This window comes from Stegostoma tigrinum, chromosome 24 (assembly GCF_030684315.1).
Source record: "Stegostoma tigrinum isolate sSteTig4 chromosome 24, sSteTig4.hap1, whole genome shotgun sequence".
Taxonomy (NCBI): Eukaryota; Metazoa; Chordata; class Chondrichthyes; order Orectolobiformes; family Stegostomatidae; genus Stegostoma; species Stegostoma tigrinum.
In genome coordinates this window covers 32,597,699-32,621,298 of record NC_081377.1, presented here as the reverse complement: position 1 = coordinate 32,621,298, position 23,600 = coordinate 32,597,699, and the positions used below count along the sequence as shown (strand labels likewise).

General features: G+C 41.4%; 2 protein-coding genes across 10 annotated transcripts in view; both read left to right on the top strand.

Moving 5' to 3' along the window:
• The first annotated feature begins 1,061 nt into the window (after positions 1–1,061).
• pigv (phosphatidylinositol glycan anchor biosynthesis, class V) lies at positions 1,062–9,341 on the top strand. Of its 5 annotated transcripts, none has more exons than XM_048558398.2 (4): positions 1,065–1,626; positions 3,098–3,348; positions 4,806–5,981; positions 6,857–9,341. In XM_048558398.2, the coding sequence occupies exons 2-4, from the start codon at positions 3,280–3,282 to the stop codon at positions 7,124–7,126; spliced, it is 1,515 nt and encodes a 504-aa protein (XP_048414355.1). In that variant the 5' UTR covers positions 1,065–1,626; positions 3,098–3,279; the 3' UTR covers positions 7,127–9,341. The 5 variants fall into 5 exon arrangements, with proteins under 5 accessions (XP_059510321.1, XP_048414357.1, XP_048414355.1 ...); XM_048558396.2 differs by having other exon boundaries at positions 1,065–1,733; XM_048558397.2 differs by having other exon boundaries at positions 1,065–1,733; positions 2,126–3,348.
• Positions 9,342–16,370: 7,029 nt separating this feature from the next.
• The window catches only part of LOC125464835 (palmitoyltransferase ZDHHC18-like), a 93,091-nt gene continuing 85,861 nt past the window's right edge, over positions 16,371–23,600 (top strand). For all 5 annotated transcript variants that reach the window (XM_048557659.2, XM_048557656.2, XM_048557655.2 and 2 more), the window contains exon 1: positions 16,371–17,187. In XM_048557659.2, coding sequence (XP_048413616.1) covers positions 16,964–17,187 — 224 coding nt within the window. In that variant the 5' untranslated portion in view covers positions 16,371–16,963. The remainder of the gene's footprint in view (positions 17,188–23,600) is intronic.

The window sequence follows — 23,600 nt, the reverse complement described above, 5'->3', positions numbered from 1 at the left end:
AGAAATGTCAAGAATGAGCATTTATTTTACAGGTGATAACTGGGAAGTGATTGGATGGTCATTTCACATGGGTGGGGGCAATTGGTCTAGTGGCTGCGACACTATGGCCTGTTCTGAAGTAGGGTCACTGAACTTGAAATGTTAACTCTGCTGTCTCCCCACAGATACTGTCAGACTTGCTGAGTTTCACCAGCAATTTGTTTTGTTTCAGATCTCCAACATCAATTGTTTGCTTTAATGTTCATGTTTGATTCATGAACAAATTTAAAATATTTTTAGATTTTTAAAAAAAATCATACGTTTTATTTTTCATGGCTTCCTTTCAGTTCGGACAAAACTGGACAAGTGATATGTCACAACTAATTAGTCATGATTTGGAGGTACCGGTGTTGGACAGGGATGGACAAAGTCCAACAGGCTTATTTAAAGTCTCAAACTTTCAGAGAATTGCACCTTCTTCAGATGCAGTGGAACTAATTTGTCGAATCACCAGAGACTCCTACAGTGTGGCACAAAATAATTGGGAGTGAAATTCAGCGTCTATGATGGAGCAAGAGTGTGAATGTGGTGCTGTCTTGAGTTATTGACTTGGGCATCTTGTGCATGAAAATGTTTAGGCTCTGAGAATCTTCAGAATTCTCCAGAAGGCCAGAAAGCTGTGGATACTCAGTTATTGAGCATATTCACGTTGAGATTGACAAAATTTTGGTATTAAAATAATACAAGGTGCGAGGGTAGAAGAGGATGTTGATGTAGAAAGATATCTAAGTTCTTGTTGACTGATAAAGTATTCAGGGGCCATTTGGTCTACTACTGTACCTATTTTTTATCCTCAGTGTCAGCTGGAAGGACAATTAGCTGTTATATTCTGAAATAATGTCCCACTAATGATGGGAACAGAAACTGCTGTACCAATCTCAGCCAAAGTTAATTCAGATTCTAAATCCGTCTTCTAGCAGACTTCTAAACTATAGGAAGTTGTGGCAAATGAATGGAGTAAGACGTTCTCACAGAATTCTGCATCGGGAATGTAACCCACATTTAGGTTATTTTGATTTTGAAAGGTGTGTGAAGGCCGTGTGGTATTAATGGAGATCGTGAAATTCCGGAGGAAAACGATCTTTTTAACTACTGGAATATGCTGGGCTAGTTACAGATGCCTAGACAGTGCATCCCAGAGAAACCACCCGGATCCATGTTTTGGATAACAGTGTGGAGCTGGATGAACACAGCAGGCCAGGCAGCATCAGAAGACCAGGAAAGTTGACGTTTCGGGTCGGGACCCTTAAGAAATTTAATTAAATACTTGTTCACTGGGGTAATTCTCAGCAGACTGACTTGTACAAGGGTTTTCTGGGTGGTTACAAATAAATATAATTCAGCTGGTCTTGTTTAACTGGAAAGAAAGTCCTATTGTAAACAATCGAGCTAAGGAATGCTTGCCAGTATCAAAGATGGCGATCCCCTACTGTTTCGCGGATTTCAACCCGGATATTATTGCTGGGATCGGAGGGCAACTTCCAGTGACGACGATTGGAGGGCGACTGGGTTCAGAGTTTGCGCCGGCGATTTAAAGCCGGAAAGTGCGCAGTAGACTCGACATACATTTGTCTAGTGACCTTTACTGTAAGATAGCTGAAAGTTTTTCAAAAAAAATTACAAATAATTATTTCAAAGTCTAGTCACTGTTATGCAGTGATTATTGGACACACAGGAAGATCCCAGAAAGATCAGTAAGCTGATTGGATAATTTTATGGTGGTTTTGAGGGAGAGATGTTGATTACGATCCTGTGGAGAACTGTTTGTGAAGGAGAATGTGGAACTTGGTTTACTATCAGTTTTGAAGATAGGCTGTTTAGTGTAGCAGCCCCTTAGCACTGCTTTGTTTCCTTTGCATTGCCCTTTGGACTTGCATATATGATAGAATTTGCAGCATAGAAACAGCTGCTTGTGGTACCCCCAAACCCTTTACCACCTCCCTTCATCTAACCAGTATATCCTTCTGATCCTTCCCCCTCTTGATCAAGCTTCCCCTTTAAGTTGATCTTTTTATTTGTGTGGCAGTGAATTTCAAGCTAGATGTATTAATTATGGTATTTTGTTTATGGTGGTTAAATGCTGCAGAAGTGTAGATGCAAGCATCTGCTCTCTCAAACCCTTTCACAAACTTTCAAACCGGAGAAATACAAATCGATGATATTTCCATAAAGAGGAAAGATGGGCAATCCAAAGTCAGGCGTTTTTTGACGGAGAAAATACATGTTAAAATAAAATTGAAAAAGGAGGCTAATGTCAAATGTAAAACAACACAATCAAACAATGGGAAACTTGAAAAAAGAAATAATAACAAAGATCATGGGAAAAGGTTAGCAGTTAATATGAAATATGACATTTGTGGTGAGAAAGCTACTAGAAACTATTATCAAGCATAAAATTAATTCTGATTTGAAGCTTGGTCAAATTTGTTGGTGAGCGTGGTGATGGCACTATCAGTGGGACATCAAATGATCCAACAGGCAGAAACATGATAGATGCACATTAATGTAAACAAGCATGAAGAGATGCATTTTGGGAAGAATAACAGAACTCTCTATAATCTCAAAATCTATCTTTCAAGGTAGAAAAAAATGTAAGAACAGAGGGACCCCTGTGTGTGGATCTTTGTAGATTCCAGGTCAAACTAATAAAATGTGGAAATTGGGTTAATTTCCTTTTCCATTTAATAGGGATAGTGTGTGCAGAAGCTCAAAACTAGTAAAACTAAACTTTTACTAATCTCTGCTTAGGCCTTAACTGCAGTATTTTCTATAGTTCTGGATCCCACACCAGGAAATTTATTAGTGACTTAGAGTACAAAGAAGGCTTACCAAATGATGCCAGGAATGAAAGATTTCAGTTGCATAGAGAAATTGAGAAACTGTTTTCTTCAATATTGTGGAGGGTGATGTTGTTTGGGAAGAGTTGATAGAAGGAGTTCATGTGAGACTGAGGCTTGGAAAGTGTGGAGTTGGTATGAATCACTACTGTTCTTGGGAAGGAGATGTCTCACACTTTAAATCATGTTTAATTTTGCTGATAATGTAATTCTGTTTTTAGATCCTGATTGTGTTGTCAGTGTTTTACTGTATCCAACATTTTCTGCTGTGACTTTGTTCTGGGATATTCCTATCAACATTCTGTAATCCAATCTGTGATAATGAGGTGATAGCAGTTACTTGCTGTCAGTGTGCAGGGGATCAATGCTGTGATCTGGATTGGAGACCTACACCAGGAACATCATGGCATCTGACCTCCAGTCGGTTGTGCACTTTGCCCTTTGTTCTAGAATCCTGTCCATTCTTTTCCAGGTCAGTCTCTGTTAATCCTGATTCAGTTCTAATGAACATTATAGTTGATTTAAGAAATACTTCAAGGAGAAGTGGTAGTGCTCATGTAACATGTTAATTTCCTGCTAAAATGTTGGAATTTTCCCAGACATTTCCCTTGGATGCAAGTCGGTATTGACAGGATTTTGATTAAGCACATTGGCTATATGTTACTTTAGTTCTGGACTTGGTGCTGGAACCTGAGATTAGTACTGGACCTGCAAAACTAATTACAGTGTATTACACGTATTTGAATGTGTTATGGCCTCCCAATTCTATCTTTCAATGTTTGAATTCACCCAAGTCAACCATCTTCCCCTGTTACAGTTCTGAAATAGTCCTCACCAAAGTTACAAATTACATTATATTCATTTGATTGTACGAAGCTATCCTTGTGCCTCTGTGTTCAGCCTTTGGCACAATTGACTATATTATCCTCCTATGCCTCCTATATTGTCTTTCTGTTGTTTATCAAATTTATTTTTTCATGTACGTGTCATTAGCAAGGCCTACATTTGTTGGTCATCCCTAATTTTTCTTGAATCCAGTGGTTTTCAAAGTATAGTTAAGAGCATGCACATAGTTGTGGGTCTGGAGTCTCCTGTAGACCAGACTGAGTAATGATGACAGATCTCCTTCCCTAAAGAAAATTAGTCGACCTGATGGATTTTATGATAATCATAGTTTTGTGAGACTATACCAGGTGCAAAGTTTGGAATTTGAATCTGTGTCCTCATGGCATTAGACTGGCTTGCTGGATCACTACTTAAGTGACATTACCGCTGTGCCACCGTCTCCATCTTACCTTGTATTCTGTTCCTATGTACCTAGTCATAGCCAGAGAATAACCTGAAATGGGCTTCTCATTTGCTCACCATCGTATCATTGCTCATAGACCTACGTTGGCTCATGGTCCATAAACCAGTCAGTTTTAAAATTTTTACTCATGTTTTCAAATCCCTTCACCTCTCCTCATCCCTACACTTCTCTTCAACCCAAAACGTATAACTTTGCACTTTTCTAATTTTGACTTCTTGAGAATATGATTTGTTACAATTCAGTTTCGGTTTTGGGCAGCTGAAGACGCGATCACTTAGTTTTGAAAATTCCTTATTAAACGTCTTCACCACTGTTTTAGCACAGTTTGACTAGCAGCCTATTTTTTTTAATGTTTTGTGTGACTTGATCACTCGGGCTTTTACTCAACCTAAAAAGAAAATCCAATTTACTCGAATTATAATCAAGTAAATTTTCTCAATGTTAATTGGTTAAAATGTGTTGCTTCTTCAGGGATGCATGTCTTTGGTTCTTTTAGTTATTAAACTCATTTTAATATTTCAGTCATTTCTGATTTTTGACAGTTTTATGGGTGGGCTTGGATTAATGCGTATTTACCTATTGGAGAGAATACTTACCCTGCTTCATTGCTCCTTTACCAGATGGCGTTTAATTATGTGATACCTGACCACAGAGCAGATGCGTTTCGAGCCCCCCAACTGCACAATTTGAGCATCAGCGACGAGGTGCTGGAGATCCTGTTAAGTGGCTTTTCTCGCTGGGATGCACAGCACTTCCTCTTTATAGCTGAATTTGGATACATTTATGAGCATAACTTTGCCTTTCTGCCATTGTTTCCGGTGTGCCTTCGGGTAGTGGCAGACACAGTGCTCAGCCCCCTACGATGCTTTCTTAATCTCCACAGTCGACTGCTGCTTGCAGCAGTGTTGCTGAATGCTGTGATCTTTGTTCTGTCAGCTGTCGTTTTGTACCATCTGGGTGTTGTTGTGCTCCGTAATCGCAGGTTGGCCTTTCTCTCCAGCCTTCTCTTCTGCCTGACCCCAGCCAATGTCTTCATGTCTGCAGCTTATTCTGAAAGTATGTTTGCATTACTAGCCTTTGGTGGAATGCTGAATCTGGAGAAAGGTTGGCCTGTGACCAGTTGCATTCTGTTTTCTCTGTCTGCAGCAGCACGCTCCAACGGCATTGTAAATGCAGGATTTCTGCTTTACTCCCAGCTGAGGGTTTGCTGTTTGCAAGTGAGACACAAGACAATTGTTATGGAAAAGGACTCGTACAGATCATGGTTGAATGTGATCCTTCGATCTGTGCTGTTAGTGGCTGCAGGAATGGTGGTGATTGTGCTGCCCTTTGTACTTCTCCAGTATTATGGATACCTGACATTCTGTAAGTCAACTGTGAATCCGGCACTGGACATTCCTCAGCCTCTGCTGCAGCTAGCTGGCAACAAGGGTTATCGTGTCCCTGATAAGGAAGCTGATCCACCTGTCTGGTGCCATCGCCAATATCCCATCATATACTCTTACATTCAGGACACATACTGGAATGTGGGCTTCCTAAGATATTATCAACTCCGCCAATTGCCCAACTTCCTGCTGGCTTTTCCTGTTGTGACTTTGGGAATGTGGGCAGCCTGGCAATATGTGATCATTGATCCCTGGTATTGTGTACAGTTGGGCCTGACTCGCAGAAAGCTGTTGGAAAAGATTGAAAAGGATAGCAAACTACACTCCAGCTTCCATACAGACCGAGTGTTTGTCTACATCGTCCATGCAACTCTACTGCTGGTATTTGGCATTTGTTTCATGCACGTTCAGGTGAGAACTGTATAAAAGAATGATAAACATTGGGTGCGTGATGAGGACATGTGACTGAGGAATCATTCTGCACCCTTTAACAATCCATATCCTTTATTGTTCCCAAATCTAATCCCACTTTCCAGTGAATACCTGTACTCTTTAAGATCCCACCTAGTCTAATCTCACTGTCTCCTGCTTGGTCAAAACTTCTCAATTTTCAAACTAGTAACTTCCCTTTAAGTTAGTTCATGGGCTGTATTTCCGCAACTGGTTTGAGACATTGAATTTCGTGTCCTGCTAGTGACATTGTTTAATTTGGACACCGTGATTTTGAGCACCTGTCATTAGAAGCAGAGAAGTCTGTACTAAACGGAGACCCTTAATGAAATTTTTTTTTACTCATTCACAGGATGAGCGTACTGACATTTATTTCCCATCCTAATTGCCCAGAGTGCAATGAGAAACCAACCACATCGCTGTGAGCCTGGAGCCACATGTTGGCCACAACATGGTTTGGTCTTTTCCTGACAGTTGACTTTAGATTCTTTTTATATCAGATTTTCCAATTTAATTGAATTCAGATTCTACATGCCATGGCAGTATTTGAACCCAAGAACATCTGGGTCTCTGGATTAATAGTCCAGTGATAATATCACTAAGCCATGCTTTCCTAGGCTGGGAGTGATTGAAATGAGTGCACCTTCAAATGTGTGATTGGTCACCAATCTGAAACGTTAACTCTTTTTTTCTCTCCACTGCCTGACCTTGATATTTCTTGCAGTTTCTGATTTTAGTTCAGATTCCCAGGATCCACAGTATTTTATATTTGTATGAACGTGCTTTCTGTTTCAAAAGATGTGAAATAACTAATAAATCTCTTGCTTTCTGTGCAGGTTCTAACTAGATTCCTAGCCTCCTCCTCACCCATCTTGTACTGGTTCTCTGCTCATCTGCTCCAGAAAGTGGAGCCTGGACATTTGGCTCAGGATTCTGCTACCTCAGTTTACTGCAACAAGTTTGGGATCTTGCCCAGAAACCAGCTCACTACTTTGCTGCAGGACTGGAGTGGCTACAGTCTAACTGCCCGCTGCACGCTTGGATATTTTTTGCTGTACTGGTTACTTGGACTTGTCCTACATTGTAACTTTCTTCCATGGACTTGATCACTGGGGAAGCTGCCTCAGCGCTGCCTGTTTCATCACACCTGTTGATCTGCTGTATTTATAGAATAGATCCTCCTCATTCTCTTCAATGTAATCCACACCTTCCTGGCCTGGGGTGTGCTGTTGTGAGGACTGAGATCTGGGCCAATAAAAGAATATTAGAAATTGTATCAGGAGTGGGTTAAGTGGTCCCTTGAGCCTGCTTTGCCGTACTTTGAGATAATCCATCACCCTAGCTCCACTCTCATATAAAATTCTTGTGTCTTTAGATTCACTTGCAATCCTCCTCCAGTAAGTGGACCATATGGGTATGCAGTATTCCAGCTGCGGTTTCACTAATACCTTTTGAGTTGCAGCAACAGTTCCCTCCTTTTATACTCTAATCCTTTAGCAATAAAAGCCAGAATTCAATTTGCCTTTTGTACCTGAACACTGGTTTCATGCACAAGGACACCAGGTCTGTCTGGACTGAAGCACTGTGAAGTTTATCTGTATTTAGATAATTTGCTTTTCTACTTTTCCTAACAACATGGTTTACCTCACGCTTATCCATGTTAAACTTCATTAGCCAAATTTTGACCGACTCATCTAACTTACCTGTATTCACTTGTAAATTTCTTATTTCTTCAGTGCATTTTTTATTTTCCCACCTATTTCAGTGTCTTCTGAAAATTTACTGTAATACCTATCATATCCCTGCATCCAAGTCACTAATATAAATTGCAAATAGTTGCGGCCTGAGGACCATTTGCTGTGGCACCCACTAGTTACATGTTGCTAATCAGAAAAAGACTCCTTTATCCTGAGTCTGCTTTCTCCTAGTTAGCTAGTCCTCTATCCAGGCGAATAAATTACCCTCGACTTATTGTGATCTTATATTGTGTGGCATGTTATTGAATGCCTTCCAGAAGCCCAAATATACTATATCTACAGGATCCCCGTTATGAGGCTGGTACGGGAAGGTGAGCCTTGGACTGGGGGGAAGGCAAGACCTCGAGTTTAAGCCTAGTGTGTTCTGGAGGCTAGGTGCTGGCGTGGACTGGAGTGAAACGACTATAAATAGAGTTCTTTTTTTCTTATGCTGGCATGTGATGTATTATTCTTGAAATTTTTTATGTCACCTACTTAAGTAGCTGTACCTGGGTATCTTGTACCTAAGATGGCACCATAAGTAGCAACATTGCAAAGTTTTCAGTTAGTCCATCCATCCCATCCTTGTAAAACTCCCAAGTTTGTCAAATGTGCTTTTCTCTTCAAAAAAAACATGGTAACTCTTGATTGGGATTGTGTTTTAACTTTGCAGATGCCCTGTTATTACTTCCTTAATGGATTCCAACAATTTCCTAGCAACCGTGTTAAACTAACCGGTTTGTTGTTGCCTACTTTCCGCCTCCCTCCTTTTTTGAGTGAGGCATTGTATTGGCACTTTTCCAATCTATTGGAACCCTTCCTGCATCCAAGGAATTTTTAGAATATTATAATGAGTGGATCAACTATCTCTGCTGCAAGTTCCTTTAAGACCAGATCCTAGGAACTTGTCTGTCTTCAGTTCCAGTAGTTTACTCTATACTTTTACATTTATGGTGAATGTTTTAAATTCCTCCCTTTCCGTAACACCTACATTATTGAATGCCATTGAGCAACCTGCCACTGGCTTTTGCAGTATGGAATGCCTTAATTTTTCTCTGTTATCTTTAACTTCTTTGCTTAGCCATGGATATGTTTTTGCTCCCATGACAATTTTTCTTCCTTACTCCTCATTTTAGTTGGGAAGAGTTGACTATCTCCTTAAACATCTGCCACTGTTCATCATACCTTCTAGTCTTTCTGCCCAGTCCAAATCTTTCCTCATGCGTATGTAATTGCCTTTGTTTAAATCTACAATTCCAGTGTGGAACTCTAAATCTCACTTTTAAACTTAATTTGAAGTTCTTGCATGCTGAATTCACTTTTTCTTTTTTACTATGAGATCATTCATTAATCCTGTCATTACACAATACTGAATCCCAAATAGCCTGCTCCTTAGTTGCTTGTCCGACATGTTGCTCTAAGAAACAATCTCTCAGACATTTAATGAACTCTCCCTCAAGGCTACCCTTGCCAACTTTATTAATACTGTCTATATGCAATAAAATCACCTAAATACACTCTGAAGCAGTTTCTCCTATCTCAATCTTTAAATTATTGACCCTTTTACTTAATTCCAACCCCCACCCCACCAGAAAGAGTCCTGAACTTAGCCAGGAGAAACAACCTCTTAACATTTGCTCTTACAAACCCTTCAGAATCTTGTGTTTTAGTGAGATTACCTTTTTATTCTTCTAAATTCCAAAAGTATAGTCCCACTGTACACAATCTGCCAGCGTAGGACAATTCTTTCATCCCTGGAATCAATGTATTCAACATTTTCTGGCCTCTGAGACAGGTATATTTTTTATTGGATAAGGAGCCAAAACTTCAGCAGTGATCTCATCAAGCTTGTGTACAGTTGTTGGAAGATTGCGCCCACTTTTACTCCAATCCTACTTTTCTACACCTTCACTCTTTCCCACCCCCTTACAATAATGGCTGATATGCCAGTTGTCGTCTTAATTGCTTGTTGTACCTGCACGTGAACTTTGTGCTTGTATGTGCCAATGCAAAATACTCTAAAACCAACATTTGTAAAATATTCTGATTTTCTATTCATGACCAGGGTGAATAGCTTCGCTGATCTGCATCATAATCCAGCAGCCACCTTTTTATTATTGACTCATTTAAACAGCTTATATTCCCTTGCAACCTTTATATTTGCCACTTGCTGGTCTAGCTTTGCATCTTCTGCAGACTTGGATACATTTATTTCTTCGTTGCTCCATTTAAATCAGTGATACAGATTGCAAATATTTGAGGTTCCAGACTGCCATTGTGAAAATGCTGTATTTGTTCCTATTTCTTCTGCTTTTTATTTGTTAACAATTTCTTTATCTATGAAAATATCTGGCCTCAAGCCAATGAGCTGTTGTTTGGTAACCTTTTGTGTGAAATCTTATCAAAGCCTTTTGAAAGTCTAAATTTTAATTGTTGGTTCCCTTTCGTCTAATTTTTATGTATATCCTTAAAAACTTAAACATTTATCAACAACTATTTTGCTTTCATAAGGCCAATTGCACTCTGTTTAATCATTCCTTTGCATTGTGATCACACTCTGACTGGATTCTTTATTATGAGATGAGTAATTAAATCTTATTACACAATGCAAAATCTAAAAATAGCCTTATTTCTGAATGGTTTCATGGTACATTGGTTGAGGAAGCTGTCTCGGAACCATTACCTGAACTTATTTCCACACTACTTTGCTAGCTTGATTTTGGCCAGTCCATCTGAAGATGAAAATCCAGTATGATTTGCCCTTTTCACAATCTCTGTTTAATTAGTACTCTCTATAATAGTTCATTACTTTTAGGAAGTCTGTAAAGTAATTACATCAGGTATTTTCTGCTCCTTGTTACTCCTTATTTCCACCAATACTGATTCTGGTTCCTTCTTGATCCTTTTTCAATAAAGCTCTTTTATATAATTTTTGTTACAGCTACCACTGTCCTTTTCCATTCTCTGTTTTGTTGAAATATCAGCTTTGAATATTTTGGTTCTCACACTAGGTCCTTTTGGTTGTTTGCCACAGAATTTAGCTGTTATGAAGGGGTAAAGATAACAGTAACTTCAGGTGTGCTGGGTTGATCTCAGGATTAAGCTTGCTAGATCAACTCTGGTTGTAAAACAATACAGGATTACAGGTTGAGAACTCTATTACAGAATTTAGGTCAAAACATCCAAGGCTGATTTAATGTGTCCCTGCTGTTAGACGGCTCCAGTTCTGATCCATGGGACTAATTCAGTATCAGCCACATCTAGAGGGAAGTGTTCCAGAGAAACTGATGGACTGATTTGTTGTCTGGTGATATGCCCTGCTACCATGGGAGCAGGAATGTTACATACTACTATGTATCCTACCCACACTGCCGTGATGTTCCTGTGACTGTCACAGTCCAGCTCCAGTGCCAGCTTTCTCTCCCTTGTCTTGCTAGTTGCAGGATTTGTTACATCCTATTCATTGTGATGAAAGTAAAGTCCAGAGACTGGGTGTTTGACAGCGGTAATTCCAAAGCCTTTCTGCTGCCTAAAAGATGCTAGTCAGGAGTGTGATCAAATACTTCGCACTTGCTTGGAATTGCACAGCTGCAACAACTGAAGGAGCTTGCCACCATGCAGGACAAAGCATTCCACGTGATCAGCTCCCCCTACCATTAGCACCACCTTGCTTAATGTCTACCATCTTGAAAGAAGTGCAGGCTAGGTGGATTGGCCATGCTAAATTGCCCACAGTGTTCAGGGATGTGTAGATTAGGTGGGTCGTAGGGGGATGGGTTTGGGTGGGTGCTGTCAGGGTTGGTGTGGACTTGTTGGGCCGAAGGGCATGTTTCTACACTGTAGAGATTCTGTGACCTTTAACCTAACATGTATACTAGCAACTTGCCAAGGCTATTTTGTCAGTACTTCTCATTACAGCAGCAACTTGCTTTTATATCATGCTTTAATATAACATGTTTTAAAATTTACTATAGGGATACTGTGGAACAAAATTTGGCTCTTGACTTGGCATTATTAGGTCAGATGGCTAACAAATGGTCAAATAAGTGGGCTTTAAGAAGCATCAAAGTGTGTAGGAATTAGGGAGGGAATTTTAGAGCTTAGAGCCAAGGTGCTGAAGGCATGGCTGTGAATGTTAAAATTGGGAATGTTTAAGGGACCAGAATGGCAGGGTGAAGACTTGGAAGATCTGAGGATGGATGACATTATAAAAATGAGGAGGTTCAAAGCCATGTTTTGATTTGAAATGGAGATGAGAGCCTTAACATTAAGGTGTTACTTGACTTGGAGCCAGTGTAAATCAGCGAAGCCGGGAGAGACGGGTGAGTGGGATGCAATGAATTAGGACATGAGCAGCAGAGTTTTGAATGACATCATGTTTATGGAAGGTACAACTGAGAAACAAACTAGTAATGCACTAGAATAATCAAGCCTAGGCTCACCAGTGGGGGTTTGGGTATGATGGGATGGGTGGTAAGAAGTTCAGCTTGACGTGATTTATAAGACCAAAGTTCTGAACTCTGGATTAGCTTATGTGGTTGCCTGGGAGAGGGATGAAGTCAGTGGTAAGGGAATGGCATTTGTGGTCATGCTGAAGACAATAGCTTTTGTATTTCCAATATTTCAAGTAAATTTCTGCTCATCTAAGTCTTGTGTTATCCATTTTTGGGATGAGAGTTTTGCTGATGAGGCCAGTATTTGTTGTCCATCCTTAATTATTCTGGTGACATTGAACAAGTCTGGCAATCTTGAGATGATTGGGTCAAGAGAGGTATCAGCAGGGTTATGTTATATAGAGTTAGACGTTCTGTTTTAGGTGATGGTGTTGAGGTATTAGTTGGGAGGGGGTTAAGGATAGATCTTTGGAAGGGACACCATAAGTAATGATACAGACATGGGAAGAGAAGCCACTGCAGGCGATTCTCTGGCTATGACAATAGAAATGAAACCAAATGAATACAGCCCTATCAACTGGTTTTGGATAGGCACTCTAGCAGAATCTGGTGGTCATCTATATCGAAGGCTGCAGACAGGTTGAGGAGGAATAGTTTGCTTTTGTCAAATATCACTTGTGACCTTAGTGAGGCATCTCAACTGAAAGATGGGGGCAAAATTGGATGGATTTAAACAAGTAAGAAAGATGGGCTTGAATTTGAGAGGTGACATGATGGTCAAGGAAAGGCAATCGGAGATGGGACAGTAGTTTATAAGAATGCTGGGATCAGCAGTTTTTTTGAGGTGGAGGGTGATACTGAATTTGAAGGAGAAAGGAACAGAGAATTGTTATGATATAATAGTAATAAACACTTCAAGGGGTAAAAGCACCAAGCACATGGGAATATGCGCTATCCTGGTTTGAGCCTATGTTACCTGCTTCGTTGTTGCAAGGTAACAGTTGAGACCTAACACTGTTTATGAAAACATTTTCACCATGTGTTCCGGAGCATTTTAAGAAGGCAGTTCACCACTCTTTTCTTGAGGATAATAACAGTTGAACAATAAATGTTGGCATTGGCAACATCACGTAAATTAATGCACTTCCTCAAACCCCTCCAAAATCTCCGTTTATGGTGGTGGCAGATGCCTTAGTTTTTTCTATTTGTGTTAGAGACTCACTTCTTTCCCCACTGGGTCCATTTCATTTGCCTAGAAATTACGTAGCATCATGTCGGTTATTCATGATGTCACAGCCTTGATTCCTGTTCTTGTGTTTAGAATATTGAAATCAAATATTCTGTGCTCAATGTAACTCATTTAAAATGTTATTCCCATTGGATATTACTTCCAAAATGTATTCCTTCCTATTTCTCAATATTCAGTTGTATTTGTTACCCATTTGACCATTCTCCCAGTCTCCGTCTCTCCTGTCACAACTAAAACATGGTCCATGGACCCACAGATCTGTTTTCGTGTTGCATGACTCATGACTCTGTCACAGCTTGGCTGATCTGTCAACATAGTGTCACCAAGAAATCTCAACATTGTTCCTCAATTCTTAAATCCAATTTGATTTGTGCATCACAGCCTGAGCCTCTGCAGGACTATTCCTTATTCCTGTGCTTTTCTTAAAAACTTACTTGACCAAATTACAATTGAGAGGGAAAAATTATTAGCTTTACTAGATGGAAGATTGATTAAGACTCCAGGCACAGCTGCGCTGTATTAATGGCTGCTGTGGAAGATTGCAGGGCCTTCGTGAATTTTTAAATTGTCTCTGGAGAGATGCCGTAGGACAGAAGGACAGCTAATGTGGTTCCATTCTGCAAAATGGGTGGTAGGGATAAACCAGGAAACTATGGGTTGGTGAGTCAAATATCAGTGGTAAGGAAACTTGGGGGGGAAATAAACCCAGGGGTGGGGGGATTCTCTGACAGGCAGAATCAATTTCAAATGGGTAAGAATTAACTAAGAATAGTCAACATGGCTATGTTAGGGCAAGATGATGCTTGACAGGTTTATTTGGATTATTTGAGATAACTAGATACGTGAATGTTGGTGGTGCAGCGGAATGTGGTGTCCATGGACTTTGGTAAGATTTTGACAAGGTCTCACATGGGAGACTGTTCAAGAAGGTAAGAGCTCATGAAATCTGGAGCAATTCAGAAAGTTGGATCAAAAATTGCCTTGGTGTCAGAAGAAGAGGATCATAGTTGAAAATTGTTCTTGAGACTGGAAACTTATGTCTAGTGTCGTAACTCGACTCTACGTTGGGTTCCTCTTTGTTTGTAGTGGATATTAATGATCTATAATACCTTTTGCGATTTGCATGGGAAAGGGGTAGGTATTGAAGTGTTCAGTGTGATGGCGGAGTGGACTAGATTGTGGATGGAAATACCTCTATGGAATGTCAACATGCGAGGAGATGTTTTTGGTTGTGGCATCCTATTGGAAGAGGGGATAATAGTGGTGGATAATTATTTTGAATTTGGAGACTATTGGGGTGAAAAGTGAGAACATGGGCAACCCTGTTATTCTAGGAGGGAAAGAAAGGGCTGAGGACTGAAGTGCAGGAGATGATTGTGGCTGAGAGCCCTGTAAACCAGAGTGGCAAGTTCATGGCTGAGGAAAAAGGTGAACATGTCAGGCATCCTGGTGGAAGTGACATCATTAGAACAGATGAGATGGAGAAACCAGAAGAATGGAATGAAGTTCATGTAGGAAGTGGGTGGTGAAGAAGTGTGGATAAGTGTGGGAGCTTATGGTTTTGTTGTGGACATTGGACATCCTATGCCTAGAAATAGAAACAGTGAAGTCAAGGAACAAAGGAAGCGAAGAGTCAGGGATGAATCTTGTGAAGGTGAGAGAAGGTTGGAAACTGAAAGCAAAGCTAATTAACTTATACAATTCTGTATGACATCAGGAAGCAACACCAATGATGTAATTGTTGGACTAGAGAATAGAGAGAATGGTTTCATGCACCTCAGAAACCCATGTGAGTACACTTAGCTGCTGTGACATGGCATAAGTGAGACAAGTTAAAGGAGGAATTGTTCAGTGAGAACAAGCTCAGGTGAAGGAGTGTTGTAGTGAATGGGGTCTGTTAAGTCTCCTTTCAAGGAAGCAACAGAAGCCTTCAGATCATCCTGATGGGGGATGGATGTGTAGAGTGATTTCACATCCACAGTGAAGAGGAGGCAGCTGGGGAAACTGGAAATTGTGGAATTGATGTGAAGTGACAGAAGAACCATGCAGATATCTAAGAAGAGACTGAAAAATGTCAAGGTAGAAAGAGACAAAAATAGAAATTGTTCGAAAAGCTGAGCAGATCTGGCTGCATCTGTGGAGAGAAATCAGAATCAACCTTTCAGGTTGAGTAACCCTTCCTCAGAACTCAATTTAGGTTATTTCTGATTTCTGCCCATAGATGCTGCCAGATTTGCTCAGCTTTTACAGCAATTTCTAATTTTGTCTTAGAATTGCAGATGCTATAAATCATTCAGTTTCTATCAAAGTAGAAAGAAATGAATTCACTGGGGCTGAAACAACAGGACTGTTATAATTAGAGATGACGTGTTCTGTTTCTAGTTTTGGGATGAAGATATGTGTAGGGTGGAGGCTATGAGATTAGAATTTGTGAAGACAAAATCTCCTGAGGTGATGATATCAGTGATAGACTATGAATAACAGCTTGATTTTCAGCAATGGCGCTGTGACTCAGGGGGAGATGGGAGCGAGTGACTGAGGGTTGGTGCTCAGCCTCTGCAAGATAGAGATTGGCATTGCCAGATAACGGATTAGGAGTTAATGAATATTGGGTGGATAAAGAAGGTACATGTTGAATAGTGCAAGGTTGTCCTCTTTCCACTCTGTAAAATCTCTGTGACTGTACCAATGGGTAATTGGCAAAGTGAATTTAGTGCGTGTTGTGGAGGCGGACGTGGTGAAATCCATCCAGGACTTCATGTAGTTGGGGCTCTTGACACTACTGAGAATTTTAATACACTGTGTAGTTTCTCCCAAGGCTGTAACAGGTTGAAAATATATCGTTTCATATCCCTGGAATTGTTATTGTGAATCTTTTATTCCCATCACTAAGACTAGAAGCTGCGCATTTGCTACTGCAGGGCTGCTGTAGCTCTCCCGATCGCCAGGTGGTGGTGGTGGTGTTGGAGGCTGTCTCCTTATTTCCGACCCGCCAAATGGCGGTGTTATTGAAGGTTGTTGGATTCCCCTTCTCTCCGACTGGTGAGGCAGCGGCATTGTTGGAAGCCAGTTTTATTTTTTAAAAAATGCCAAGAAAAGATTAGTAGAGTGTCGATGGAAGGGAACTAAATTAGGCGTTCACCACAAAGCAGCCGCAAGGAGGCAGCGTTGCTGGGTTTCCAAGCCACCAAAAGAGAATATTGTTCGGATGTTGGTGGAAACCCATTCTCCTCCGAACCGGCAAGTGGCGGTGTTCCTGGAGCTTGGGCTGGTTCCTCCTAGTCGCCAGGTGTGTGGTGTTGCATCCGAGCCGCCGTTAGGTGGCGGTAGTGTTGAATTCTGCGAATCTACCTCGCCACGTCTAGATGGCGGTGTTTGTGGAGATGGGATATTTTGGTCACTCTTTCCCGTAATTTGGTTTCGGCTCCTCGGTTGCTGGGGTCTGAATGTTGAGCGCGGCTGTTTCCAGCGGCCGGGGAGCGGGCCTGGGCCTAGCGACCGCGTGAGTAACGCCGAGAGCTGCAACCCCTGGGCCGTGAGGGGCGAATCCCTGCGGCTCCGGTGATGAGAGAGTGCGAGTACCGGCAGATCGCGCTGGCGCCCGGGAACGGCTCCACCCCTGGCCCCCAGGCCACGGGGAAGCAGCGGCGCCGGCGCAAGTGGGAGTCGTTTGCGGGAAAGAACCGGTTCTTCTGCGATGGGCGGCTGATGAGCGGACGGCAGAGCGGCGCCTTTTACCTGACTCTGGGCTTGATCTTTAGTACCAGCGGCCTCTTCTTCGGCTTCGAGTAAGTGCCTTCTCTTGTTTTATGTCCCGTCGGTCCGAGGTAAAGGTGTGTGTTGTGCTTGAGGGTGTTCGGACGGCAGCCCAGGGTCAAGTGTATATTGGGGACAGTAGCTTACAGTCAGTGTGTTGGATTGGGTTTGTTTTGAAGACAGTAGCCAACAATATTTGTATGGTCTGCGGCGCGATGGATCTTGTGTTGGTGGTTCCGAATTATAAGATTGACGATTTGAGACAGTCTTGAGTGTCTGATCCCCACAGTGACTAGTAATAGAATTACGTCTTTTTCGTTCTCCAGTTCTGTGGATTGAAGTGACTGCACTGATGGTCACCCTGTATTCTTGTTGAAAGCAAAGTACTGCAGACTGCCGGAAATTTGAAATTAAAGAACCTGTTGCAAGTCATGCGTGTTCTGTGGAAAGAAAAGTTGTTATGCCTCACTGGGCGAGTGTGCTGGAAATCGAGCCTTGCCATTCCCAGAGTCATCACCAACGTTCTTAAATTTTTTTTAAAAGTAGTATACTCGGTTCCCCAGTTTGCCTGTCTTTTACACCCCGTTTGATGGAAAGCAAAGACCAGGTTTCTCTAGTTAACAAGAATTACTGTTTATTGCACATAAGTGGATTCTAGCTGCACGTACTTTGTAATGAACTGTTGATACGTACTGGATAAAACTCTAACCTGTAAATCTCCTCTTTACATATAGAGGCAAGACAAATAAAATGGGTGTTGAGGGTGGAGGCAAAGGATGGGAAAATTCAGTAGTCCCTGTCAAGACTTGCTACTCCTCCATCTTTTTCCTCCAGGGACATGCATTTGCTTAGAAGCAGCACTCGACAACTGGTTCACGCTTCTGATTTATTGGTTAAGAGCCATAGTTACAGTAGCTGATGATAAAAATGTACTGATTTTCTTGATTTGATTATTGTTACATGTATTGAGATACTGTGAAAAGTATTGTTTTGCTTGATAACCAGTCAAATCATACCTTACATAAGCATATCAAGGTAATAGAACACAACACAAAATAGTGTTACAGTGACAGAGAATGTACAGAGAAAGATCAGCTGCCATATTTCTTAGAATCTCTACAGTGTGGAAGCAGACCCTTTGCCTCAACAAGTGCACACTGACCCTCAGTGTCCCACCCAGCCTCATCCCCCTAATCTAGGCATCCCTGAGCACTGCAGGCAATTTAGCATGGCCAATCCACCTAGCCTCCTCATCTTTGGACTGTGGGAGGAAACTGGAGCACCTGGAGGAAACCCACACATGAGAAGCCTGTTCTGATGACAGTGGGATCGGGGGTGGGGGGGTGGGAGTGGGGTGTGTGGAAAGAAGCTGTTCTTAAATCTTTTTGTTATATGTTTTCACACTTTTGTACTGTCTCTTCAATGGAAGAGGGTGAGTAAGGTCTTTGCTTATGGCTGCTTTCCTGAGGGAGCAGGACATGTAGACTGAGTCAATGGAAGGAAGGCTAGTTTTTGTGATGGACTGGGCTGCATTCATAACTCTAATCTTTTGTGTCTTGGGTAGAGCAGCTGCCATCCCCAGCTGTGATGCAACTGGGTAGGATGCTTTCTATGACACAACTGTAAAAATTGGTAAGAGTCATTGCGGGTGTACTGAATTTCCTTGACCTTGTGAGGAAGTAGAGGCATTTGTGTGCTTTCTTGACTAGCCCAACATGGATGGGTCAGTATAGATTGTTGGTGATATTTACTCCTAGGAACTTTGAAGCTCGACTCTCTCCACAGCACCATTAACAGAGACGGGCATGCTCTCCACTCTGTTTCCTGAAGTCGATGACCAGCTCCTTTCATTTTGCTGACATTGGGGGAGAGATTGGTTGTCTTTACACCATGCCGCTAACTTGTCTCTCTCATCTGTACATTTCAGGGTTGGTGCTTTTTATTTTCTTATTTATCGCAGAGGAAAGAACATCTCACTTCTTTCCAAAGGCCCAATAATATCTGAACAAACATTCAGCTTCACAAGCTGTTCAGCCATTTGGAAGCCAATCATGTTGGTTTGTAGGAGCAAATTACTGCAGATTCTGGAATCTGTTCTGAAAAATTACTGAAGATCGCAGCAGGTCAGGTTGCATCCATGCTGTCTTTCTATGGATGCTGCCTGATCCACAGTGATCTCCTCCAGCATGTTATTGTTTTCACATTGATTTGTAGGTTTGCCTTTTGACCAGTTATTGATGGTCTGTGATTTGTCAATCAGCTACTTGTTGGCAGCTGAATTTCTCTTCGTATACTGCCCATGGTTGCTGCTTGTCTGAAGTAACCTCCACCTACTGTTTAAAAAGCAATGTAAGCAATAATTAAAATGAGGAGGGGTTTTTAGAAAGCACAGTAATCCTTTGCACAATCACTGGTTTTAAACAGGCTTTTTCTTCTTTGGGCTATTATGAAAAAGATAAAAATATTTTTTTCTAAAAGGAAAGGTGTTTAATAAACAGTTAATGTTTTGAGTCACCAAACTTTCTTCAAAACTGGAAATTGTTTGAAGTTGGGTTTTCAGGGAGGAAAAGCAGGAATGATATAGGGAAGAACACAGCAGGCCCAGCAGCAACTCAGGAGCACAAAAGCTGGCATTTCGGGCCTAGGCCTTTTGTGCTCCTGAGATGCTGCTGGGCCTGCTGTGTTCATCCAGCCTCACATTTTATTATCTTGGATTCTCCAGCATCTGCAGTTCCCATTATCAATGATATAGGGAAGGGCAGGAAAGATCAAACTAAAAGAGTGATGATTTAGGGCCAAAAGGATATATTAAAAAACACAAAAAGTCGTGTGGAAGTGAAATGGCAGAACAAATAGTTATTGTTTGAAAGCAAAAACAAGAAAAACAAGTTTAAAAGGCCTGCAAAGGTAAGGAAACAAAATGGAAGTCAGAGGTTGTGCCTGGAAAGCTGTAAAAGTATTTATTCAAAAGGCCAGGTACTGCTCCTTAAGCCTGAATGAGCTTTATCACAACTGTGCAGGAACATGGATGAAACAGTTGGTTCGATTGCAAAATATAGAATTAAAACTAAGGGAATTTTTTTCCTAACTTGATCTGATATTTTCTTTTTGAAGAATTAACAAGAAGGATTGATGAGGGTGGTGCTGTTCATTTGATATACATGGTTTTAGCAAGGTGTTGACAAGGCCCATGTGGCAAACTGGTTTAAAAGAAATAAAAGCCCATTGGATCTGGGGGAATGTAGTCAGCTGTACATAAAATTTACCCAGCCCCTGGACTCAGTTTCAACCCTGCTTTCTTCCCATAGATGCTGCCAAATCTGAGTTTTGCCACCAGTTTCTGTTCTTTGTTTCACATCTCCAGCATCTTTGTTTTGATGTGTGTGTGTGTGTCAGATGCTTTATTTGGAGATTAATTTCCTAACCTATGACTTATCCTGAGAAAGCCTCCATAGTTTTGGAAATAGCTGCATGTGGTTTACTGGAATACAATCAATAATCGCATTCGTAGATGCATGAGTTTACAAGAATTGCTTCTCTGAGCTGAAATGCTGTACATCTTTTTATCATGTGATTTTACTGTTCACCAGCACAAGATGATGATTGAATCAAGTGACGTAAAGGCAGAATTGGTACCCATCAGGCAGTTATATTAAATCTGTTGTTGCTTTGAGTCATTTTTATTCGGCACCTCACTGAGGAATTGCAAAATGCTTGAATGAGGAATTGCTTGAAATATTAGTTGATGAGCTCGGCAAATCCGATACACAGGCAACAGCAAGATTCTGCCCTGCTCGGCCCTTCTGTTGAAATTCTGTTTGTGCACTGTGCAAGTCCATCTTATTGCTGATTGTAGCCATGGTATGTTAGAGAAACAATAACCAAATTTTGATGCCTACTGTCATAGAACGTTTCAGAGCATGTTGAAGTGTGGGAGAACTCAGCAAAATTAGGATTTTGTTGATGTTTGATGTCCTTAAGGTGTGTGTGTGTGTGTGTGTGAGAGAGGGAGAGGGAGAGGGACAGACAGACACCACACAAGAGTGAACAACGTCTTTCAATATCATCCCCTAGAGCAGGACAGTAGACTCTGTTACCACCCGTGAGGGCAAGCGCACTGATTCCCAACAGCATTACTGAGTTGCCACAGAAGTTAGAAATTGTGGACGTGTTGGTAATTATTTTCCAAGGTTCTATAGATTCAGGATCAGTTCCTGTGGATTAGAGGGTGGCAAATGTTGTCCCACTTTTCAAGAAAGGAGGGGGAGAAAAAAACAGGAAATTATAGACCAGTTAGCCTGACGTCAGTGGTGGGAAAGATGCTGGAGTCAATTATAAAAGATGAAATTATGACTCATTTGGATAGCAGTAACAGAATAGGTTAGAGTCAGCATGGATTTACGAAGGGGAAATCGTGCTTGACTAATCCTCTGGAATTTTTTGAGGATGTATCTATGAAGGTGGATAAGGGTGAGTCAGTGGATGTAGTGTACCTGGACTTTCAGAAAGCCTTTGATAAAGTCCCGCATAGGAGATTGGTGAACAAAATTAGGGCACATGGTATTGGGGACAAAATACTGAGTTGGATTGAAAATTGGCTGGCTGACAGGAAGCAAAGAGTAGTGATAAACGGGTCCCTTTCGGAATGGCAGGCAGTGACCAGTGCGGTACCATAAGGTTCGGTGCTGGGACTGCAACTGTTTACGATATATATTAGTGATATAGACAAAGGCATTAGAAGTAATATTAGCAAATTTGCTGATGACACAAAGTTGGGTGGCAGTGTGAAATGTGAGGAGGATGTTATGAGAATGCTAGGTGAGTGGACGGATGGATGGCAGATGCAGTTTAATGTGGATAAACGTGTGGTTATCCACTTTGGTGGCAAGAACAGGAAGGCAGATTGCTATCTCAATGGAGTCAAGTTAGGTAAAGGGGAAGCACAACGAGATCTCGGTGTTCTTGTACATCAGTCAATGAAAGCAAGCATGCAGATACAGCAGGTAGTGAAGAGAGCTAATAGCATGCTGGCCTTCGTAACAAGAGGAATTGAGTATAGGAGCAAAGAGGTCCTTCTGCAGCTGTACAGGGCCCTGGTGAGACCGCACCTGGAGTATTGTGTGCAGTTTTGGTCTCCCAATTTGAGGAAGGACATTCTTGCTATTGAGGGAGTGCAGCATAGGTTCACGAGGTCAATTCCCGGAATGGCGGGACTATCATATGTTGAAAGATTGGAGTGACTGGGCTTGTATACGCTTGAGTTTAGAAGGATGAGCGGGGGATCTGATTGAGGCATATAAGGTTATTAAGGGATTGGACACTGTGGAGGCAGGAAGCATGTTTCCGCTGATGGGTGAGTCCAGGACCAGAGGACACAGTTTAAAAATAAGGGGTAGGCCATTTAGAACAGAGTTGAGGAAAAACTTCTTCACCCAGAGAGTGGTGGATATATGGAATGCTCTGCCCCAGAAGGCAGTGGAGGCCAACTCTCTGGATGCTTTCAAGAAAGAGATAGACAGAGGTCTTAAAGATAGTGGAATCAAGGGTTATGGGGATAAGGTAGGAACAGGATACTGATTGTGGATGATGAGCCATGATCATAATGAATGGTGGTGCTGGCTAGAAGGGCCGAACGCCCTACTCCAGCACCTATTGTCTATTGTCTATTAATCATTTAACCAAATCTCTCAAACTGCCTGATTTTTCTGTCTGTTGGAATTGGCTTAACGGAAAGCATTAACCAAGTTCCTGTAGCTAACAAAATCTGTTATTTACTACAGATAAAATTCTAATCACAAGTAAACAGCTGTGGACTACCAACGTACAGTCATACGAATTGAAACTCTCTCCAACTTTTAAAACTTCCTGCGTGCACAGACATAGACAAACCAAAAGCATTGGCTTTTGAAGGTGGAGGAAGAAACTGGGGGAACACAGTCCATTTGTACCAGTCCATAGAATTCATTTGAAACTGGCCTTTTGCTTGCTTGGACTTCCTGTTCTTCAGTTTCCTTTTACAGGTTTTTTCAGTTCTTTAAGGAGGCAGAGGTCAATTAGTATATTAAGTGCAAATTCTCTTAAGTACTAATTAAAGGTGGCAGCTTAACAGCAACTGGTGAAACAAAATAACCAGCTATCTTCAGGTATTTTTACTGCACAGAGAGAAAGACAGACAGACACAGACAAACACACAACTGCCCTTCCAGCAAACTCTATGGCTTCTCCTATAAGCTGTTTCGATACCCAGGAACTTAGAGGGTTGTTGTCAGGCTGATGAGTATTGATATTTGTGACTGGTCATAATTGCACAAACCGGCTGTTTGTCAGCCAGATCTCGCTGTGGACACACCTTCTGGTGCTGTGCATCTACAAATATCTTCCATTACTTGAAAAAAGCAGCAGTGTAAACACTACATGCAATGAGTTTCAGTAACTTGTTTTTAAA